At 54.7% G+C, this 19,180-nt stretch overlaps 3 protein-coding genes across 4 annotated transcripts in view; all 3 read left to right on the top strand.

Annotated features, from left to right (window-relative positions):
- The first annotated feature begins 1,499 nt into the window (after nucleotides 1–1,499).
- Nucleotides 1,500–13,820, top strand: ELOA (elongin A). 2 transcript variants are annotated; one of them, XM_041417364.1, is made up of 11 exons: nucleotides 1,500–1,652; nucleotides 6,840–6,896; nucleotides 7,514–7,632; nucleotides 8,433–9,645; nucleotides 10,440–10,554; nucleotides 10,903–11,055; nucleotides 11,421–11,518; nucleotides 11,745–11,925; nucleotides 12,339–12,450; nucleotides 12,724–12,875; nucleotides 13,389–13,820. In XM_041417364.1, the coding sequence occupies exons 1-11, from the start codon at nucleotides 1,581–1,583 to the stop codon at nucleotides 13,448–13,450; spliced, it is 2,334 nt and encodes a 777-aa protein (XP_041273298.1). In that variant the 5' UTR covers nucleotides 1,500–1,580; the 3' UTR covers nucleotides 13,451–13,820. The 2 variants fall into 2 exon arrangements, with proteins under 2 accessions (XP_041273298.1, XP_041273297.1); XM_041417363.1 differs by having other exon boundaries at nucleotides 10,900–11,055.
- Nucleotides 13,821–16,659: 2,839 nt separating this feature from the next.
- Nucleotides 16,660–18,853, top strand: PITHD1 (PITH domain containing 1). Its single transcript, XM_041417407.1, has 6 exons — nucleotides 16,660–16,974; nucleotides 17,691–17,734; nucleotides 17,829–17,906; nucleotides 18,070–18,174; nucleotides 18,413–18,521; nucleotides 18,595–18,853. The coding sequence occupies exons 1-6, from the start codon at nucleotides 16,675–16,677 to the stop codon at nucleotides 18,694–18,696; spliced, it is 738 nt and encodes a 245-aa protein (XP_041273341.1). The 5' UTR covers nucleotides 16,660–16,674; the 3' UTR covers nucleotides 18,697–18,853.
- A 150-nt stretch (nucleotides 18,854–19,003) lies between these two features.
- The window catches only part of LYPLA2 (lysophospholipase 2), a 9,232-nt gene continuing 9,055 nt past the window's right edge, over nucleotides 19,004–19,180 (top strand). The window contains exon 1 of the mRNA XM_041417455.1: nucleotides 19,004–19,156. The gene's annotated coding sequence lies outside the window, so the exon portion shown is untranslated. The remainder of the gene's footprint in view (nucleotides 19,157–19,180) is intronic.

Genomic DNA, 19,180 nt, shown 5'->3' with positions numbered 1-19,180 from the left:
CCTGATTAAGCTTTGAGATGGAGGCAGCTCAGGGGACAATTTCCTAGCTCCCAAAATTTGCAGTGACCCCAAACATCAGCGTGCCTCCTTACCCAGCTGTCCCACACCCCTGAGCTCGTGTCCTTCCTGCAGGTGGGCTCAGTCAGAGCCTGAGTCACAACCAGCCTGGAAAACTACCTGGCCACTGCAGCACCAGGCACTCTTTTGCTGCTAATAATTCCTCTGGCTCCATTTTAGAAAGAATCAAAAGCTTTTTCCCTAATTTCCATTATTCAGCAGCTCCCGGCCCCACACAAGGTCTCTGCTGGTCCTGCCAGGTGTGTCCTGGCTCTCTGTGACTCACACAGGCTGGGGCTGCTCTTACCTTGCTCTCAGACAGGTTTGGCCAGGGGGAAGCTCTGCCCAGCGCCAGGATTTGCAGGTTGAGGCACAGAGACCCTCAGCTTTCCCCATACAGCATCCTCCTCCCAGCCAGCTGACTGCTCTTAGCACTTCTACACTTCCAGCAGCCTTTTGGGGTGCTGTGAGGCCAGCTGCCCTCACAGAGTCCCAGGGGCATGGAAAGGGCTGGGCTCAGGTCCAGACTGAGACCTGGAATGGGCTGGACCCAGGTCCAGACTGAGACCTGGAATGGGCTGGACCCAGGTCCAGTCTGAGACCTGGACAGGGCTGGGCTTAGATCCAGACTGAGACCTGGAATGGGCTGGACTCAGGTCCAAATTGAGACCTGGAATGGGCTGGGCTTAGATCCAGACTCAGCTGAGACACAGCACTGCAAGAACATCCTCAACAATCCCAAAAAAAACCCCACTATTTGGAGGCAACAGGAATAGGTGTGAAGTGACATTGTGTCAGGAAAAAATGTGTCCAGTTCTGGGCTCCAGAAAAGATGAGGAGCTGCTGGAGTGGGTCTGAAAGAGGGAACAAAGATGATTAAAAGACTGGAGCATCTCTGATGAACAGAGACTGTGGGAGCTGGGCTGGAGATGAGAAGAATGAGAGGGGTCCCCACAAAGCCATAAAATATCCCCAAGGGCTGTCAGAGGATAGTACCAAACTGTTCAGAGGTGCCCAGTGACAGGATGAGGAGCAATGGCCATAAACAAAACCATGAGTTTTACCTCAACATGAGGAAGAACTTCTTTCCACGAGGGTGGCAGAGCCCTGGAACAGCTGCCCAGGGAGGGCTGGAGCCTCCCTCTGTGGGGACATCCCAAACCCACCCGGACGTGTCCCTGTGCCCCCTGCTCCAGGTGCCCCTGCCTGGGCAGGGGGTTGAACTGGACGATCTCCAGAGGTCCCTTCCAGCCGGGATTGTGTGAGCCGGTCCTGAGGCGGAGCTGACGGAGCCGCGGTGCCGCTCTCCCCTCAGCGCGGCGCTGCCAGCACTCAAGATGGCGCCGCTGCCAGCCCCCAACATGGCGCCCGCCATCCTCTGCCCGCACCCGTCATGGCCGAGGCCGCGCTCCGCCGCTTCCGCTTCCTGCCCGCAGCCAAGATGGCGGCGGCGGCGGGGCAGCGCCGTGGGCCCGGCGGCCGCTGAAGCCGCTTCCGCCGCCGCCGGCTCTCCAGCAGTAAAAATGGCGGAGTCGGTGCTGGAAGTTGTGGGCCGGCTCCAGGCGCGGCTGGCGGGCAGCGCCGAGCCCAAGAAGGTATGGGGGCCTGCCTCAACCCGCCGGGGTGCCAGCGGTGGGCACGGGGGTCGGGAGCGCCGGGGCGCGGGGCAGGGCCTCCCTCCGCCGGGGCTTGCCCTGCGTGCGGCTCCGTGCCCGGCCGGGGCCGCGCTGCGTGGGCTGAGACGTGCGGGCTGCCCGGGGCTCGTCCGCGGCTCGCAGGCCCTGGGGGGTCCCGGTGCGGCGGGCGGGTGTCCTTTGTGGGGTGCCCCCGTGGCAGCGGTGGGCGGGCGTCCCTTTTTAGGGTCCCCCCGGTGGCAGGCTTGGGGTGGTGGCAGGGGTCCCGGGCCAGGTTTGGGGTGGTGGCAGGGGTCCCGGGGCAGGTTTGGGGTGGTGGCAGGGGTCCCGGGGCAGATTTGGGATGGTGGCAGGGGTCCCGGGGCAGATTTGGGATGGTGGCAGGGGTCCCGGGGCAGATTTGGGGTGGTGGCAGGGGTCCCGTGGCAGGCTTTGCGGTGGTGGCAGGGGTCCCTTTTTGGGTCTCCCTTAGCAGTGGCGGGCAGGGATCCTTTTTGGGTCTCCCTTTTGGGGTCCCCCCGTGGCAGTGGCGGGCGGGGGTCCCTTTTGGGATCTCCTTTTTGGGTCTCCCTTTTGGGGTCCCCCCGTGGCAGTGGCGGGCGGGGGTCCCTTTTGGAATCTCCTTTTTGGGGTCTCCCTTTTGGGGTCCCCCCGTGGCAGTGGCGGGCAGGGATCCCTTTTGGGATCTCCTTTCTGGGGTCTCCCTTTTGGGGTCCCCCCGTGGCAGTGGCGGGCGGGGGTCCCTTTTGGAATCTCCTTTTTGGGGTCTCCCTTTTGGGGTCCCCCCGTGGCAGTGGCGGGCGGGGGTCCCTTTTGGAATCTCCTTTTTGGGGTCTCCCTTTTGGGGTCCCCCCGTGGCAGTGGCGGGCGGGGGTCCCTTTTGGGGTGGCCCGGCTGGGCAGACGGGCAGCGGAGAACTCTCCGGAAGAGCCTTGCCCCGGTGACGTGTTGGCGGCGGAGCCGGGTGAGCCCACGCAGGGAGGCACCGCCGGGGGCACCCGGCTCCCGGAGCGGGGCTGCCTCTGTCCCCTCCGTTCCCTCTGGCCTTGGGGGGACTCGCTTGGTAATTCTGGCCCCTCTCCACGAGGGGAATGTGCCCGCTGCCAAAATGTGTGCTGTGTGTGCCCGCAGCAGCTGCGGTGCTGCCCCGACCTGCCTCGGGCTCGCTGCGCTCGGTGACATTCGGCTGGTGACAGTGACTGTCCTGCTGGTTTTTCTAGTGAGATTTGGAATTCCGGTGGGACTCGGGCATGCTGTTACTCCGTTCTCCTGTTTGGAAGGGGGAGCATCTGCTGGGGGTATTCACACGTGTTGGGTTCACGTTTTGTGTAATTCAGGTGAAAGAGGAGGCAGGCAGGGCTGTGCAGCTGCTCCGTGCTGGGCTGACTGTGTTCCACCGAAACAAACACCTGCAGAACTCGCTTCCCGAGATCTCCCAGCAGCCAGGAGGACGAGGAGGAGGAGGAGAGGATGCTGGAGTGCTGACCCTTTGAAATGGGAGCCCCTGCAGGAGCTCCAGCCTGGCTGGGGGTGATGCGATGGGATCTGGTTACTCTTCTCACCCTCAGCCAGGTTTATTTAACTGGTGGAGCCCCAAATGGAGCTGAGGGACTGCCAAGGAGTCACATCCAGGGGGTCTGAGCTTCCTGGTGCTGAGATCGTGGGCAAGACTTGCAATATTGTTTCAGCACTCTGTGCACAGAATCAGCGCTGCTGTTCCCTGCCCCTTGTGTGGGCTCGGGGCAAGATCTGCTGGTGTGTTTCTGGGGCACTGCAAGCCCTGGGCAGTGTTTGCACAGCCCAACTCTTTCTCCAGTGACCTCGTGGTGTGAAGTCGTTTCTTGCTCTGTTGATCCTGGGCGGTTTTGCAAGGGCAGGCAGAGGAGGTAAAGCAGGGTAATTACTTGAAAAGCTCTTTTCTTCCCCAGCAGAAAGGCCCTGTGACCTATATTCTTTATTTCTGATACTTCTCCAGCCATATCCTTGGAAGCATTAGTGGTTTAAAGCCTGAATTTAGTTGCCATTGCATTGTCTTGATGGATTTTGTGAGAACCTTCCTGCTGAAGAAATTTTACCCCATCATCAGGACAAATCCACAGCATCCCTGGGTGCTGCCCAGCCTTACACCATTTCCAGTCTTCACTTTTCTTGCCTGATCCTTTCAAAATACTTTATCAGGAAAGTGAAAGAATAATATTTGTCCAGTATCACCTACAACTCACTGTCTTGCTGAAAGGTGTAAAGTGTTGCTATTCCTGGTTTTGCGTGAAAATTGGGCTGCTGGCACGGAACAGTGCGAGTGAAATCTTGGACAGTGCTGTCATGGTTTGGAAAATGTCCTTTTTTTCCAGCAGAGGAGGTACAAGCCCTGCTCCAGGGCTATGGGAAGAAAGAGGAGAAGGAAAACATGAGCAAGAGCATCTTCATGGAGGCCAGGCTGTGCTGGAGCAATTTGATATTCGTGTGTGTTTTTAGTGTCGTAACGGTCTGGCTGCCTTCTTTCAGGGAAAGAAAACAATCCACCCATGTTCAACAGGACTTGATTGGAGCTGGAACTCACTTTTATGGGTTGTGTCTTGATTTACTGACACCCTGCCCTGTGCTGGGCTGTTTTAGAAGAGCTTTGTCCTGTGTGTCTCACAAGACTCAAGCCTGGTGTTCTCTGTCTCCCACCTGGTCGCCTTATTCCTCGCAGGATTTGTATGACCATGGTTTTATTTCAAAGATGAGCTGCCAGATTTAGAATCCCAGGATTGTTACAGGTTGGAAAAGACCTCCAGGATCGAGTCCAAGCTTTGACTGAACCCTTCCATATCAGCTGAGTTCCACATGGAGTTGTTTCTTGAACATGTCCAGGGATGAAGACTCCACCACCTCCCCCCAATGCCTGACCACCTTTCTGTGAAGAAATTCCTCCTGTTGTCCAAAATTCTTCCTGGTGTCCTTGTAAGCCTCAGTGGGGTGAACTCCATCAGCTTGTTTCCAAAGGAAATAAAGTTCAGTATGAGTTTTTAAGCCTCACTGCATCAAAGCTGTCTCACTTGGTGCATCTCATGCACAAGGACCTGTGTTCCACGGAGGATCCGACTGCAGTGGCTGTGGAATAACTCAGCTCCTCATGAGCTCCTCTGGATCAAGTGTGTGGCTCCCCTGGTCTGCAACCACACAGAGAACAGCATTCCCATTGAGAGCAGCACTTCTCTTCCTGGAATTCAGCCCTGAAGGCAGCAAATAACTAAAAAGCAAACAGAACTGTGGGAGATGCTACAGTGGGGTGTAGCTAGAAAATATTTGGGAGGATTTAGGGACAACAGAATGAGTTCTCCTTTGGTCCTTACTCTCACAATGGGATTTTGTAAGCTCTGAAGGAACCTTTCTATGAATTTAATTACCTCACAGAGATGCTGTTGCTTTCATATTGTCCTGGTTTACTCTTTTTGTATCCAGCACAAAAATCCATCCTTTCCTTTCCTGTCCTCCCCTTTGTGCACACAAGTCCAAACTCCTTTATTACCAATCCCAGAAGGATTTTGGCTTTCCCAGAGGGATCCTGGCCCCTGAACTGTGGCAGGCAGTCTGAGGAGAGGCAGCAGAGCTGGGCTGTGTCCCTGCTGCCTTTGGTTTGAGGGCTTCAGTTGCCAGTGCACTTGTTGAGGAGCTGTGCTGGCAAGGCAAGAGCAGCCACTCTTGGTATCAGTGTTCACTCTTCTAAACCCAGAAAACCGAAACCTTCTGTCACAGTTATTAGGTCCTAAATATAAAGGAGTGGTTTCTAGTGAACAGAAGTTGTGGTTTTGCTTACATCAGAGGAACCCTTCTCTGGGTGTTGAGGAGTGTTTCCTCCCTGAAAGCAAGAGCGCTCCTCAAACAGGTTAAAGGAACTCCTTTCCTCTAAAGGAAGGAGACTGAAAACCTCTCTGGTCCTTGCACGGTGGCCGTGGGGGTGCCTGGGTGTGTCAGCTCAGGCTGACAGTGCTGATTTGAGCTTTAAAGAGAAGATCTTCTGGATCAGGGGCAGCCCTTTGTATGGCATATAGCATAGGAGTGCTGAGCACAGCCCGGGCTGTATAGGGGCTGTAATAATGGGAATGCTGATGAGGCTGGACTCTGGCTGTAGCTGAGCTGTGGGAAATGATGTGAGGGGCAACACTGCTGTCAGATGTGTTCTATCATGTACTGTAGCTACAGAGCCAGCAGACATCGTGGTGAGGCCATGTCCCAAACCACCTGGCTGGCAGAGGGACAGGAACATCCCCTTCACTCAGAATCCCCCAATCATTAGGGTTGGAAAAGATCTCCAGGTCCAACCTGTGACTGATCCCCACCTTGCCAGCCAGCCCAGAGCCCCGTGTCTGGTCAGTCTTTCCACACCTCCAGGGATGGTGACTCCACCACCTCCCTGGGCAGTCCATTCCCATGCCTGACCACCCCTTCCTGAAGAAGTTTCTCCTGGTGTCCATCCTGAACCTCCTCTGGTTCAGCTTGAGGCTGTTTCTTGCCAAACTCCACCAGCTCCTCTTTGGAGAGGGCTCCTTGTCCCACCCTGACCCATGGAGCAGCTGAAGATGCTGGCAGAACCTTGCTTGGGGTGTGTGGAGGAAAAAAACCACTTCTCTGGTGTTTGGTGAAGGAAAGAGAAAATAATGGAGCAAGAGGGAAGGAATTTGGAAGGGATCAGATGCTGTTTTAGCACCTGATTGAAGAGAGCCTGTCGGCAGTGGAGACACAGGTTCCCCTCTTAGGTCTTTAAGAGCATCTAGAAATCTTCCTTCCCCTTGTTATTGCCAAGGGGTGTGATTCCACCACCACCTTCTGAGAGTCACAGGCTTTCAAGTCCTTTCTTCCTCTTGCTGTGTGTTTCTGTTCCCAGTGCTTTAAGCCAGACTGGAGCTGCAGTCCCGTGTGAAGCAAACAATATTTGAGTGCGTTACGAGACTTTCTGCTGGGTTCTTGTGGGCAGAGACAAGAATTTTTTGCAGTTGGCCCTCGTGTTCAGCTTCTCAGGAGCTTTTTTGGAGCGAGACAGCAGCTGCCAGCCACTTGGATCTTCCTGACAAGCTCTCAGGCAGTGCAGCATTTTCTTCCTCCCCAATCCCCGTCTGTGGTTCTGTGTGACAACCCTGAACCCTTCTCCTCTTGTCTCCACAGCTGCTGAAGAGTCTGAAGAGGCTGTCAGAGTTGCCCATCACAGTTGACATTCTGGTGGTAAGAGCTGTGAAATCTCAGGGGCTTTTCCTCGTGTCTGTTGAGTCAGGGAGGTGTTGCTGTTTTCCATGCAGGGGCTGCTTTCCCTGGAGCAGGCTGTGTCCCCTCGGCCTCCTGCTCCAGCCCAGTGACAGGGCATGATTGTGATAAGGCTCTGCAAGTGCCAGGCACGGGGAAGGAGCGTGCCAGGGCAGGTGGGAAGCCATGGAGGATGGTTTGTCACGCTCAGTTCTCCCAAAAGCTTAACACCTGACTGGGATAAGAGAGTTGGAGCAGATCCCAGCAATAACAAATCAGCAGGAAATGAGGAAGTGTTAATCCTTACAGTTTTTAACAGCTTCTGTCTTCAAACTCGCCAGCTCTCATGGTAAATACTGACTTGGGTTATTAATACAATTAATTAATGTTTGTCTGAGGTAGAACTAACCTTTGATTTACATGTAGTGAGTGATATAAAGAGCTAAAGACATAATAAAAGTGATATCTTTGCTGTTAGATCAAGGAACTTTCTCCCTCACAGCAGTAGGGAGTGTGCTGATTTCACTGACTCTTTAGGGACTTTAGCAGGGGTGAGAATTCCTGCTTTGCTAAGATGGATTCATGGCTCTCTCCTGAAGGAGACAGGAGTTGGGAAGACTGTGAACAGCCTGAGGAAACACGAGCTGGTGGGAGACTTTGCCAAGGACCTGGTGGCCAGGTGGAAGAAGCTGGTGCCAGTGGCCCAGGAGGCAGAGCGGTGAGTGAGCCCCATGGATGAGCTTTGGGAATGTTTTCTCAGTGGATAGTTCAAATCTCTCTGGCCAAAGTTCTGGAAAAACTTGTAAAACCAATATGTGAGCTCTGCCTGGGGGTTTTGCCTTGTTTTGGCAGAAACTTCCTGCATTTGCTGGCTCTGGAGTGTTGGGATGATGACAGCTGCAGTTTCAGGTGGAAGTTTGGGCCAATTTTCAAGAATTTGCAGTTTGATGAAGAGATTAACAGGAGATGCCAAAAAAAGTGCCCTTAATAAAGCAAAAGATGGAATCTGCTTGCTTCTCATTTTATCATTCTGAAGGCAGAAAGTTCTAGGCCCAAGTAAATTGAAAGAATGCTTTCATGAGCCAGAATCCTATGGAAACTGGAAATTATTGCTAGCAGGCATGTGGCAGTAACAAAGCTGTGTTGAACCCAGCAGAGATCAAATAGATTTGAGTGATAAACCCCAGTTATTAATGGAATTTAAAGGAGTGGTATTCCCACGTGTTGAACTGGGGAACTGGGGGACATTTCCCACAGCATCACACAGCCAGGAGTGTGCAGGCACAGACAAGGTTCTGTCTCTGGTTGTAATAAAAGTGCTTCATCAATTCTTGGATTAGAAATGCAGTTTTTAAATCCCTGATTGGCTGTTCCTTAGAGATTTAGTGGGATTTTTGCCACAAAGCTACCAAATACAGCCTTTGGTCTTCCATGAGAGATATTCCAGTCCAGGAAATGGCTCTTTCATTCACGTTGGGCAGTATTAATCTAACTCTTATTGGTTTCTCCTCCCTTCAGAAATAACCTGGACTCTGAAGACCGTGACTACGAGAGGAGCAGCTCGAGCAAAAGGCATCAGGAATCCTCCCTCAGAGAGGATGAGGAGGCTGACCAGGAATACTCAGAACCCTTCCAGCCTTCTTGCAGCCAGTCCTATAGCCCAGATCATAGGGAAAAGAAATCCAAAAGGTATCCTAGGCCTGAGAAGGCCTATGAGACTTACAGCTATAGCAGCCACCAGGGGAAGGGTTGGGGCAGATCCTCCCCGGTGCTCTCTTCAGACCACGAGTACTCGGACTGTGGGCAGGCTGTGTCACCTGAGGCCAGTGAGAGCCCTCAGGATGTGGACACAGACCCTTACGCCTCCGAGGAGCAGGAAGAACCAGCACCATTCCCTCGGAAAGCCAGTAAAGGGCACGGCTTCCAGGAGAAGCCCGGCGCGGGCCGGGAGCGCGGCTCCGGCGATTTCTGCGACAAAGGGAACGCGAGCCGGAGCAAAGAGCACAAATCCTCGCACAAGAAGCAGCGACTCGACGGCAGAGGGGATGACAGGAGCTCTGCCTTCAGCCCAGAGAGGTTGCACAAGGCTTCCTTTAAAGAGCAGCTCCGAGAATCCCCCGTGGCAGCGGCCGGCAAGGAGAAGCAGAGGACGTCAGAGGGCAGCAAAAAGGAGAAGAATCGCGACAGCGGCTCCTCCAGGAAGGAGAAGTCGCACTCGTTGCAGCACTCGGAGGAATCTTTGGACAACCATGTCAAGAAGCAAAAGCATCGGGACTCTGAGAAGAGCAAATTGGAAAAGTCCAAGCAGAGCCTGGAGAGCTCTAACTCAGAGAAACGGAAAGCTGAGAGTGACTCAGGAAATAGGATCAAGGAAAAGGGGGGGTCTGGGAGCTTAAAGTCTGCGGAGGGGAAGCGCAAAATCTCGGATGTGGACAAAAAATCGGTGGGTTTTTCCTCAAATTCTGGGGAGGGGGAAGCAGAGGATGAGTTTGAACAACCTACAATGTCGTTTGAGTCATATCTCAGCTATGACCAGCCCCAGAAAAAGAAAAAGAAAGTGGTCAAACCCTCGGCTGGGTCAGCTGGGGACAAAGACCGAGGGCACAGCAAACAGAATGGATCCAAAGCCAGTACCAACAGCTCGAGCTCCAGTCAGAAAAGTCCAAGCCACAAGAGAACAAGTGAGAAAAAGGCAGAGAAGAAAACCCCAGAGCCTCCTAAACCAAAGAGGGTAAGGTTTGGTAAGAAAACACCTTTGGGTGTGAGCTTAGAATCCAGCCCAGTTTGCAGAGCATCTCCTGCTAAAGAGGTTCCCATAACTCCCTCTCAAGTATTTATGTTTCTCTAAAATGGACCTTTTTTAGTGTCCAGAAATGGGAGTACTGATGGCACAAGGCAGGTCATTCCAGAAGACAAGCCTTCTTTTGTGAAAGCCTGGAAAATGAGCAATATTTCTGTGCAGATCCTTTGTCACATGGGTGCCAGGGTTTGGTGTATAAATAGGGACTAATATGTAAAATGTTTACTGTTTCATCTTTTTACTCAACTTTGAAACACTTGGCTCTTCACAAAGTGGTTTTTATAAGGTTTAACAGCATTTTAAATCTTGCTTTGCCATTCATTCTAATAAGTGCTTCATAAAACTCCATATCAAAGTTTTCAGTTTCCCTCAGTTTCTGAGGTTCCCTTCTCCTCCAACAGCGCAAAGTTTTTTGCAGGAAGAGGAGAAGAGGCAGAACTGGTAAATGAGTGTTTGAGATCAAGGAAATGCTTCTGCTTGTCCTGAAAAGGTTAAAAACATGGCTGGCTCTTTCTGGAAGGTGCTGAATGATTCAGATCCCAAATTTTGGCTTCTTCCTATGGGCAGCCACCCCCTGAGGTTGTTCTCTGGTGCAAACTGAGCAGCACTGAGTGTTTAATTCAAAATAAGCAAAAAACCCCACAGTTCAGTGCTGTTTGTACCCTGGTGGAATGTCACATTCTGCTGTATTCCTGTCTTATTCCACGTCCATCCTCTCCTTCCAGATAATTTTAGATGTGGTCCCGACGTTACCAGACATCCCCCTGCCCCCCATCCAGGCCAATTATCGTCCTCTTCCCTCCATCGAGTCCATCACCTGCTCCCAGACAAAAAGGAAAGGTATGTTGGGCAGGAAAAAGGGTTTGGAATGAGCCAGATTGTGGGAGAGAGCAGGGCTGGGTTCAAGTCTTTCTGGTGGGGTCTGCCAAGGGCAGAGGTTTCAGATGAAAAAGCAGCTGCTTCCCACGTGCTCCAGCAGAAATGAGAAGAATCTTTCACTGATGCTTCTTTGGGGCTCGGGCTTTGGGTTTGCCCTTCCTGAACTTGCTCTGCAGGTCTCCTGGAGAAGACTTTGCCCTTTAGGTCACTTCTGGGTGACTCCAATTTGTGGCTCCTGTGCCATTTATCAGGACAGGCTCTTTCTTTTCTCTGTCCCCTCCTCACTCCAAGTGTTTCCCTCCACAGCAGTGTCCTCGCCAGTGGAGGAGAGCGAAGCTGGTTTCACAGGCCGGCGGTTAAATTCCAAAATGCAGGTGTACTCTGGCTCCAAAACTGCCTACCTCCCAAAGATGATGTCCCTGTACCAGCAGTGTATCAGGGTCCTCAGTAACAACATTGACTGTAAGTACCTGTCCTTGTCTCAGAGTCACTGTGCACTGAAATTTTGACAACTTGGTACAGACCCCAGCAGTTCCCCCTTGTTCCCAACATGGGATAAATCCCACTGGAAGTCCAGGTGCTGCAGGGATCAGCACCTAGAATGCTTTCAAGCAGTGCTTAAGCACTGGAAATTATGACAAATGGAGCTCGCACAGATATTTCTCAACTTGGAGATATTGGTGCCTGAGGTTCCTTTCTCCTCCCCTCATGCTGAATGGTATTGTGCAACATTGCATTTTTTTCACTGTGTTTCAAGGTGTCAAACCCTTTCCTTGGCAAGGAAGGAGCAGGATAATTAATACCCTGTGCTTCTTGCCTCTCTCTAGCAATCTATGAAGTGGGTGGAGTCCCTTTCTCCGTGCTGGAGCCGGTGTTGGAGAGGTGCACCCCAGAGCAGCTGTATCGCATTGAGGAATGTAACCATGTGAGTGCCTTGGCCTGGGAGAAGGGACGTGATGTGCAGGGCTGTCCTCACCTGCAGAATGGCAGACAAAGCCTTTCCATTGCAAGAGCTGCCTTTTGCTACTCCTGACTTCCTGGCACTGCAGCACGTGGGCCCTGCTGGAATTCCACCAGCACCGAGCTGCTGCCGAGGGAAAGGGGACTGCAGGAGCCAGGAGGGATCCCAGCTCTGTGTGGGTTTGCTTCAGGTGCTGGTGGAGGACACGGATCAGCTGTGGCACAACCACTGCCTGCGAGACTTCAAGAACGAGAAGCCCGAGGAGTTCGAGTCGTGGCGGGAGATGTACCTGCGGCTGCACGACGCGCGCGAGCAGCGCCTGCTCATGCTGGCCCGCAACATCGGCTCTGCCCACGCCAACAAACCCAAAGGTGGGGCTGGGGCAGCCCTTTGGGGCTCAACACAAGTCTGGTTTAGGAGCTGCTTAGCTCTGTGTGCTCCTTTGTTCTGTGGTTTAGCGGTGTCTTGCTTTCATGCGTGATGGTGTTGATGCAGCTCAGTATTTTACAGTAATGATGAGCAGGTTCCTGTTCCCTGTGGCTTGTCCCCCCAGGGTGGGGGGAAACATTTCTGATTTTTGGGTGAACATAATGAGGACTGCTGAGCTGATCAGTCTGATCTCTCACTGCGAGAGGTTCAGACCTTAGGAAGGAAACTGTCACTATTTCTTTGGAATGGATGGACTGGGGAGAGGTGGATGAAGTATCAGTAGTAAGACAGGCAGTGTGGAGCCTCCTTTAGATCCAGCTGGATGTAAGTGATGTTTCCCTCTGGCCTCTTGCAGGGAGAGTGGCCAAGATGGCATTTGTGAACTCTGCAGCGAAGCCCCCTCGGGACGTTCGGAGGAGACAGGAGAAGTTTGGAACTGGAGGCCCTCTTCTGCCCGAGAAGACCAAGTGAGTGTTTCTCTGTAGCACTTGCTGCTCTGGGCCTCCTGCCAGCTGCCCCCTGAAGCTCAGGGGAGGATACTGTGTGTCTGGCAGCTCCTTTTGCAGGGACACTTGTAACTGTAATCACCCGTTTCCTGCTGGGAAGCGCCGAGATCCAGGTCACTGCTGGTCCCACCTTGTATCAGCCCTGCCGCTGTTACAAACGTGCCTTGTGTCTGTAGAATTGCCTCAAGCCACGGTGAATCTGTTGTGGCAATGCCTGTCCTGTGTGTGTTGCAGAATAAAACCAGTCCTGTACACATCCAGCAAAAGCCACGCTCGGGCGAGTGACGAGCAGTCCTACGACGGGCCCAGCACCAGCAGCGCCCACTCGGTCCCATCTTCAGGTAGCACCTTCTCCTCCTACGACCCCAGGAAACCCCCTGTGAAGAGTAAGTACAACCTGCAGCACATCCCTGTGGCCTCTTAGAGCTTCTCCTTCTGCTGGGGGAGAATTCCAGGCTCTGCAGGAGGGTTGATGCTGGTGTCTGTCCTCTCTCTCTGTTCAAACTTGTTGTGTGAGGAGCAGCAAAGGGAAACATGGGATTCACCCACTCAGAGCTGACTGCATCAGCCTGTCCTGGTGGTACCAGTGAGGCAGAACCTCTGTCTGTCCTCCTGCTGCCCTGTGTCTGTCCAGCTGTTTGGAATGGGAGTGCAGCTCTCTCAGGAAGGAAGCAGGGAGGGTTTAACCAGGGATCTGTGTTGATGCAGTGCAGAGAGCAGTGCCTTCTCCTCAGTCTGTGACCTAAAAACTCTGATGGGCCCTGCTCAAACACTCGTGTCTGCCAGGGCTGCAGCTTTCAATTGCTCTCAGCTCTTTTTCTATCACTTTTCCTTTCATGTGGGGGCTTTTTTGTTTCATTCAGTGGTGGTTTTGTTTTTTGTTTTTTTCTCTTTTGCAGAAATTGCACCAATGATGGCAAAGACTATCAAAGCTTTCAAAAACAGGTTCTCTCGGAGATAAGTTTGCAGTGCTGAGCTGGGCCTTTCTCTCTTGGGGAGGAGTGGCACTGGAGGGGGAGAAGGCACCCAAAGAGCCCTTCCTTATCCTTGAACTCTTCGGAGGCTGCAGCTGCTGGGAGAAGCTTCAATCTGCACAAGATGACGGCACAGTATTTTATCTTTTATTCTGGTCCCTTTCTGAGTGTCAAGCCCCCCTCTTTTACCCCCTGTCCTCAACATTCTGTTTCTGGCTTTGTCATCCATCAAAAGAAGGGTGTACAGAATCTCCTGACACAGGAAAATGTGAAATCTTGGCACCTGCTGAGAGTGGAAGATCCAGAGACTTATTTACTATTTAACCTCTTAATAAATTATAAAATGGTTTTAATTAATATTTTGCCCCTCTACCCTGTTGTTTTATTTATGTTGCTCCCAGTAGTCCCTCCCCAGTCCTGGGGTCAGCCTTGGTGACTCGAGCTGGAATCCATCTGAGTGGACACTGGGTGTCTCAGGAGCCTTTCCTGTCATCTGGTACCTGCTGGGCCCAAAGTCTCACCTGGAGACTCTGGGACAGGTAGAACCAGTGGCCCAGCCACTTGCCAGTCCTTTGGCAAGTGCATCCAGCCCTGAGGCTTTGCTCCCTGCTCGTGTGTGTCAATAAAATCTGAGCTCTTGACCCTCTCTGTGCTGTTGCTGTAGATCCTGTACAGGTGCTTTTGTGGTCCTGCAGGGATGCCAAGAGCCTTTGGGGACGTTTCCTCTGCTGCTGTTGTCTTCTGCTGGCTGCTGGGAATGAAACTGCCAGGGATTTGGGAGAACTTTTACTGTGCATCAAGTCAGATTTTAACTTTTTATCTGGAGAGAGATAGAGGACTTTGCAATGGAAAACAGTTTTTAAATACCAGTGAAGGCGTTGTTTGCCTCTTTTAATGGGAAGAAGGAAGGAACTCTTCTGTCTTGTTTTCTGTGTGGAATTGCAATGGATTTATTTCCAGTTGGGAAGCTGGTGCCTAAATCCTGTCTTTTCCCTGTACGTTTTGCTCTGTCCCTTCTTTGGAAGAATCCAAGGATTTTGGTCTTTGAACCTGAAACCACTTGAATGAGGTTGGAGGGAAGTGAGCAACGGAATGTGGCTGTTGTAACACGTGTGTGTCCTTCAGAGCAGGAGTTCCAAAGGCTCCCTTGTACCTGGTGTGTGAGGAGCTGGAGCTCAGGAAGGACAAGGGGCTTGCTGGGAATGCCAGGGAGTGCCCTGGAGCTCCTGGAGAGGTCAGAGCCCTGCTGAGGATGTGGGGATGGCAGCTGGGCTGGACACAGCCAGGAGCTGTGCTGTGCTGCTGGGGAGGTTTCTGCTTGGGGGGTGAGTCTGGGGAAGGTTTCTGCTTGTGTTTTGTCTGCCCCAAAGGGAACCCCAGGGGTGCTGCAAGCAGAGGATGGGGCTGGGGAGACCCCAGGCCCCTCTGGGAGGGCTCCGGGGTCCGACTGGGTCAGGGAGGGGAGGGATTCTCCTGTTCCAAGCCATATTTGCTGCCCTAGGACTTTGCTGTCTGGGTGGAAAAGATGCTGGTAGTGGATGCTGTTGTTGTTGGCAGCTCCTGAGAAGCTCTGCTGCTGGCTTTCCGTGGCAGTCAAATCCCAAACCCGTGGAGCTGTCTGTGTGCACTGACCGGGGGAAACCTTGCTGTGAAGGGTCCTCCCTGGAGGGCTCTAGAAAAATCCCTCTTTTGCTTCTGCTTTCTGTTGGGTTGTTTGTTTTTTTTCCTTTTTTTTCCCACCTCCTTTAAAGGCATGTCTTTCTTTAAAACCATTCTGAACACCTGTCTCCTGTTTATTTGGTCTGTTCTTTGTTTAGTTTGGAATTCTTGGAAAAATGTTCTCAGACTCTCACGTGCTGTATGTTTGTCACAGTCCCAGATGCTTTAATGTTCCCGTGCAGCATTTCAGTGTGTGTTGTGCTGTAAAATAATGGCTCCTTACTCTCCCGTGTTTTTGCTGTATTTAATTTTGCTGTATTTTTAATTAGATAACAATATATTCTCTTCTGCTGACCCTTGTGCTACTGTTTATTTCTCCTCTGTACTCGGGGCAGGGGGAGGGAAGCAGAGCCTGGCGTTGTTCAGACACGATGGAGCTTTGAGCAAAGGATCTGGGCAGTGGCCAAGAGCAATTCTGGGCACTGCTAAACTGCCAATGAATTGATCTCACAGCTCCACAGGCAGCTGTGGGCATGGCCCAGGCACTGCTGTTCTGGGGAGATGCTCTTTCCCTCCCAGAGCTTTTTGCTCCAGGTTTGCCAGCTGTGTCCGTGTTTTCCTTGTGGCACTGCAGGGAGGTGACCCTGGCGTGACTCTGCTCTCACAGCGGCCATGCCAGCCCCTCACCCTTCCCTTCCTTGTGCTCGGGCACTAAATCCAGCCCGGGGAGAGGCGGGCACGGCCCTCAGCTGGGAGCAGAGTGGGATATTTCCCTGGGGGACACAGCAGGCAGAGTCTGGGGTCTGCTCTGTGGCACTGTGCAGTTGTTCTGTGCTCCACCACTGAAGGGTGGAGCAGAGCTGCCTCTTCCCCTTCCCCCCATCCCTGCAGGAGGAGGAGGAGGATGGGGAGTGACTTGGACTCGTATTTGTATTTTGGTCCCAAACTGTGTATATATACAATTTTCTATGTTCCTTTTTTTTTTGTGGTAACTAAGATGAATATTTTAATTAGATAAGTTATATGAAAAAGAAGGAGAATCATGTCTCAATAAAAGCCAAACACTGGACTGTGGCTGCTCGTTCTTTCCTGACACTGACAACGAATGTTAAACACACCTTGGGGAACCTCCGTGGCTCCTCGGAGGGTGATGCTCCGGTATCCTGCCCCGGTATCCTGCCCCGGTATCCCGGCGGGGGTGCTGCTCCCATTCCTGCGCTGCTTGGGACGATCCCCGCGGAAAATACCCGCGGAGCCTTTGCGGGAAAGCGGCAGCTTCGCCATTCCCCGGGTGGGGTCGGGGCGGGCCGGGACCGCCGGGAGCCCTCCCCGGGACCCCCGGGACCCCTCCCCGGGACCACCGGGACCCCTCCCCGGGACCCCCGGGAGCCCTCCCCGGGACCACCGGGCCGTTCACGGGCTCAGCACGTGCAGAGCCACGCCACGCCCACATAGGCGTGGTTACAACACACCGGACCAATCACCGGTTTGCGTGGGCGTGGCTATAAACACATGGGCGAGTCTGATTAATATATGCTGTGACGTCAGCGAGATGGGCGTGCCCCACGAGCATTATGGGCGTGGTTTATGCGGCACCGGGGCGTGCCCTGAGACGCTGTGGGCGTGTCCCCGGCGCCGCGCATGCGCGCTGGGCGGTCCCGGCGCGGCCATGGCGCACGGGCACGGGCCCGGCCGGTGCCGCTGCTGCGGGGAGGAGGCGGCGGAGCGCGGCGCGGCCTGGGGGCTGTACCTGCGCATCGACCGGCAGCGCCTGCAGTGCCTCAACGAGCGCCGCGAGGGCTCCGGAGCCACCGTGTTCCGCCCCTGGGAGGAGCGCGGGGATCGCTCGCAGGTGGGGCCGGGAGCGGGGCGGGCACCGGGAACGGAGGGGATCCTGCCCTCGGCACAGCGGTGTCCGGGCCTGGGCCTCTCAGGACGGGAGGAGCTGCTGGAGGGGGGTCCAGCGGAGGCCACAAAGATGGTTTGGGGTCTGGAGCATCGCCCTTGGGGAGGGGAGGCTGCGGGAGCGGGGCCTGGTCGGTCTGGAGTGGGGAGGGCATCCCATAAACCATAAAATATCCCCAGGGGTGTCAGAGGGGACCCCACAAACCATAAAATATCCCCAGGGGTGTCAGAGGGGACCCCACAAACCATAAAATATCCCTAAGGGTGTCAGAGGGGACCCCACAAACCATAAAATATCCCCAGGGGTGTCAGAGGACAGTGCCAGGCTCTGTTCAGGGACAGGACGAGGAGCAATGGCCATAAAATAAAACACAACAAGTTCCACCCCAACTTCTTTCCACGAGGGTGGCAGAGCCCTGGAACAGCTGCCCAGGGAGGGCTGGGGTCTCCCTCTGTGAGGACATCCCAAACCCACCCAGACGTGTCCCTGTGCCACCTGCTCCAGGTGCCCCTGCCTGGGCTGGGACATCTCCAGAGGGCCCCTTCCAATCCCAAACACTGTGGGATTATGTGAGCAGGGTCCCGTGGGGCCCCCTGAACCCCGCTGGGGTGATCCCTGCAGCTGTCCCCTGTGTCCCCTGACCTGCTCTTCTCTCTCCCCAGTTCGTGGAAAGCGACGACGACGAGGAGCTGCTCTTCAACATCCCGTGAGTTCCACCCCCCTGGCCCCGTCCTGGCTGGGCCAGGGCTCCTTGCCCTGCCCTGGGGCTGCCCGGGGTGACCAGCCGTGTGCCTGGGCAGGTTCACGGGCAGCGTGAAGCTGAAAGGAGTCATCGTGATGGGCGAGGATGACGGGACACACCCGGCTGAGATGAGGCTGTGAGTAAAAGCAGCTTCCCCTCCCCAGCTGGGGGCACTGTGCCGCTGCTGAAGACAAAGCCGCTCCATTTCTTTGTGGAGAAGAAGCCGGGCAGTGTTAATGGATGGAATCCAATTAGCTGGCCTGCTGTTAATAACTGCCTGGGTCTCCTTGTCCTGCCAGGTTCAGGAACATTCCTCACATGTCCTTTGATGACACAGCCAAGGAGGCGGAGCAGACCTTCAGCCTGAGCCGGGATCCCCTGGGAGAGCTGGAATATCCCACCAAGTAGGAGCCAGAGGGGCCTGGGGGCTGCTCCTGCCTGCCACGGGAAGGCTCAGCACAGGGCAGGGCCTCACAGGAGGATTTCTCCTCCCCAGCTCTGCCCTGCCCTCTGCAAGCTCCATCCCAGAGCCTGGGGCAGGAATTGCTGGGGTGCAGGATCACCCTGGCGTGCTGTCCCCCCTTGCTGGGGCCAGGGCGAGCCACAGGAGCAGCTCTGGTCTCAGGCTGTGTTTTCCCCCAGAATCGCCCGTTTCTCCAACGTTTACCACCTCTCCATGCACTTCCCAAAGAACTTCGGAGCTGAGACAACCAAGATTTTTTACATCGGGCTGAAAGGGGAGTGGACGGAGGTGAGAGCAGAGCAGGAGCGAGGGAGGGGCTGCGGTTCCTTCTCGCGGATTTTAAACGCTCCTCTCCACCCAGGCCCATCGCCACGAAGTCACCATCTGCAACTACGAAGCCTCGGCGAACCCGGCCGACCACAAGCTGGAGCAGATCACCCCCCAGACTCACTTCATCTCCTAACGGGAGCCCGCCCGGGGCGGGACCGGCTTCCCGGAGCTCGGCAGCGGCTCCGCGGCGGCGGGACAGACACGGGGCGGCGGGGCCGCTCTGGAGGCTCCACCGAGCGGCGTGCGGGGCCGCTACCGGCCGTGACTGACAATAAACACGCTGCGGTGCAGAGCTGTGCGCTGTCCCTGAGTCGCGGCCCTGCCGTGCGCGCCGGTGGCACCGGCGGGGGCCCGTCCCCGTAACCCGTCAGCCTCCGGGAGCAGGGCGGGGCCGTGCCGCCGATAACGCGCTGAGGGCGCGGTCGGGGCCGGCCCGGCCGCGGTTCCCAGCGCGATCCGCTGCCCGTTCCCACCATGGCCGCCCGGTCGTTCCCGGCGCCGCTCTGCGTCACTTCCGCCGCGCTGCCGGAAGTTCCTGTGGGAGCGCGTCTGGGGGGAGCCGCGAGGAGCGCGCGCGCCGGGCCGCGGGAGAGGTGCGGGGAGGGGGGGGCGGCACG

The sequence above is a fragment of the Onychostruthus taczanowskii genome, unplaced genomic scaffold, assembly GCF_017590055.1.
Source record: "Onychostruthus taczanowskii isolate IOZ18803 unplaced genomic scaffold, ASM1759005v1 scaffold56, whole genome shotgun sequence".
Taxonomy (NCBI): domain Eukaryota; kingdom Metazoa; phylum Chordata; class Aves; order Passeriformes; family Passeridae; genus Onychostruthus; species Onychostruthus taczanowskii.
Note: the sequence above shows the minus strand (reverse complement) of the source record. Positions and strands in the feature narration are given on the sequence as shown.

Coding starts and splice junctions, on each gene's coding strand:
- PITHD1 (XM_041417407.1), top strand. CDS start 16,675: ATGGGCGTGCCCCACGAGCATTATGGGCGTGGTTTATGCGGCACCGGG. Junction 16,975..17,690: donor AGCGCGGGGATCGCTCGCAG/GTGGGGCCGGGA, acceptor CTCTCTCCCCAG/TTCGTGGAAAGCGACGACGA. Junction 17,907..18,069: donor CACCCGGCTGAGATGAGGCT/GTGAGTAAAAGC, acceptor TTGTCCTGCCAG/GTTCAGGAACATTCCTCACA.
- ELOA (XM_041417363.1), top strand. CDS start 1,581: ATGGCGGAGTCGGTGCTGGAAGTTGTGGGCCGGCTCCAGGCGCGGCTG. Junction 10,555..10,899: donor CTCCCAGACAAAAAGGAAAG/GTATGTTGGGCA, acceptor TTCCCTCCACAG/CAGTGTCCTCGCCAGTGGAG. Junction 12,451..12,723: donor CTTCTGCCCGAGAAGACCAA/GTGAGTGTTTCT, acceptor TGTGTGTTGCAG/AATAAAACCAGTCCTGTACA.